This window comes from Penaeus chinensis, chromosome 42, assembly GCF_019202785.1.
Source record: "Penaeus chinensis breed Huanghai No. 1 chromosome 42, ASM1920278v2, whole genome shotgun sequence".
NCBI lineage: Eukaryota > Metazoa > Arthropoda > Malacostraca > Decapoda > Penaeidae > Penaeus > Penaeus chinensis.
Window position 1 is genome coordinate 10,942,182 of NC_061860.1, and position 2,500 is coordinate 10,944,681.

The window sequence follows — 2,500 nt, forward strand, 5'->3', positions numbered from 1 at the left end:
ATTAAAAGAGAAACTTGGTAATCTGTATTTGCTCTTGGTCATATTGTTTAAAATCAACCAAAACGTGCTTGGCCATTCATACACCAATCTCTCCACAGTCAGATTCCATGAACAAGACAACGAGGTGACTCCAACGAATGGAGAAGAAAAGGAAGGAGAGAAGAAAAAATACCATGCCAGAACAAAAGATAAATGATAATAACAGCCTCAAGTACAATACTCGACCAGTGGCTTATGTCTCCATCCCTATGGTAGACACCAAATCGTAAGTTCTGATGTCTTTATTCCGTGAACGTGTCGAATTAATTCATTATTATTTTTTCTGTTTTATAGATGCAATTCCTTTAAGATATATTGTTTTGTCTATGCATATAATCTAAAATGTAATACCCAAATAGGATGCCTGATACAGAGCATGCAGACGGAGATAGTTTTGAAATGTCTCGTCATTGAATATACTCTTTTTTTCTGGCAAACGTTGTACGTATGACTATTCTTGCATGTATGCACACACACATGCACACACACACACACACACACACACACACACACACACACACACACACACACACACACACACACACACACATACACATACACACACACACACAGTATACGTGTGTGTACATAATTTGTGTATTTATCCACTGACTTATGTATATCTATTTTCAGACCCCGAAAAGTGGCAGATGAAGTAACACTCCGCGATGCAGTTATCAGAAAGGACTTCCACCTGTGCGTCAGACTGCTGGAGGAGGGAGCCGACGTCAACGCCACGGATGAAGACGAGTCGACCCCCCTGCACATCTTAGCTCGAAAATATTCCAAGGTGGAAACCCGAGCGAAGAAAATCCCGGCGCTTCTGCTGCAGCACGGGGCGAACATCAACGCCAAGGACAAAAATGGAGACACGCCGCTTCACATCGTCGCGAGAGAAGGCTCGGAGGACTTCTGTCGAGTCATCCTGGATCACATCTCTCGGAATCCAGGGGCCAAAGTGGACACGAAGAATAGGAAGCTGATGGCCCCTCTGCATCTGGCGTCTCAACAGGGCCACGACAGAATAGTGCAGCTCCTTCTCGACGTGGGATCCGACCCACTGTCCTCGGATGGCCAAAAATACCTCCCCATCCACCACGCCGCAGAGAAGGGCTATGTCACGTGCTGTAAATTGCTCTTCCCTTCGTACCCAGGCGATGCCAAAACGGAATCCAAGGTATTGACGCCTTTAATGTTAGCCGCCAGAGGTGGGTTTTACAGGTGCCTCGAAGTGATGGCAGGTGAAAAAATCGACTTGAATAAGCAGGACCAGCAGGGCAACACCGCACTGCACATAGCTGCAAAGGCAGGATTTGATAAATTTGTGAAACAGATCATTGCCATGGAAAGCGACATCAACATCAAGAACAAGTTAGGGAACACACCGCTTATGGAAGCCGTAACGAAAAATCGTGCAAGTTGCCTGTTAATGTTGTTGCACAAAGGAGCCAAGGTGGATGAAGTCAACAAGGCGAAGAGAAGTATTTTGCATATTGCCTCGGATAAGAGGTGTGGCGAATGCATGGAATATATTCTGAAAAATAGTGACATGAAGAAGGTGATTAACCTCCAGGATAACGATGGTTGCACCGCACTCCATATAGCAATCAAGAGAGACTACGAGAAATGTGCCCTCATGCTCCTCGACGCAGGAGCCTCGCCCGAAGTAGCATGCAAGCAAAAGTTCACCCCTCTCCATCTGGCCACTCAGTGCACGAAGACGAATGTATTAGAAAGCCTTCTTAAAATCAAAGGCTTGGACCTGGACCCCGAAAACTTAAACAAAGAGACACCCTTCCACCTAGCTGCCAAGAGTGGCTTGAGAGACACGTGTCTTTTGCTTCTGAGGAAAGGCGCTCGGCTGAACGCCGTGAACAGAAACGGCCAAACGGCTCTCCATCTTAGTGCTTATCACGGACATCACTCTGTCGTAAAATTATTGATCAAAAGAGGAATCGACAAACGGGCGACAGATGATAAAGGCTCAGTGGCGCTCCATGCGGCTGCACTTAAGGGTAATCTCGAATGCTGCAAAGTGCTCGTGGAGGCCGACAGGGTTAGCGTCAAGGAAAAAAACAAAGGGGACAAGTATCCCCTCGATTATGCCTTTATTAACGGTCACCAAAAAGTATTCCAGTTCCTCTTGCAGAATTTGCCGTTCAGGAACATCTCCACCCTACCTCAGGGAATGCATGAGAGGCTTCACTCACACACTCACAAGGCGCTAAAAGAAAGTAACAAGTAAGTGTGATTAGTTACGAATGTGTCTGTTCCTTTGCCTTAATTTAGCCTTACAGTAATGACAAAAAAGTCTAGGTATGATAACTTAGCCTTTTGTTATTCATACTTATTTACACTATTTTTATTTTCTTTTAATTATTTTTTGATACTCTCCAGATCAGCTGTTGAAACGATTGTGGAGAGCATGTGGTGGGAAGCCGGTTTCGGTTCCGGCAAAAAG

At 45.3% G+C, this 2,500-nt stretch overlaps 1 protein-coding gene across 1 annotated transcript in view; it reads left to right on the forward strand.

Moving 5' to 3' along the window:
• Window positions 1–2,500, forward strand: part of LOC125047957 (transient receptor potential cation channel subfamily A member 1-like) — a 13,531-nt gene that overhangs the window by 6,694 nt on the left and 4,337 nt on the right. The window contains exons 2-4 of the mRNA XM_047646503.1: window positions 99–265; window positions 673–2,280; window positions 2,437–2,500. The exon at window positions 2,437–2,500 is cut by the window's right edge and continues 157 nt beyond it. Coding sequence (XP_047502459.1) covers window positions 138–265; window positions 673–2,280; window positions 2,437–2,500 — 1,800 coding nt within the window. The 5' untranslated portion in view covers window positions 99–137. The remainder of the gene's footprint in view (window positions 1–98; window positions 266–672; window positions 2,281–2,436) is intronic.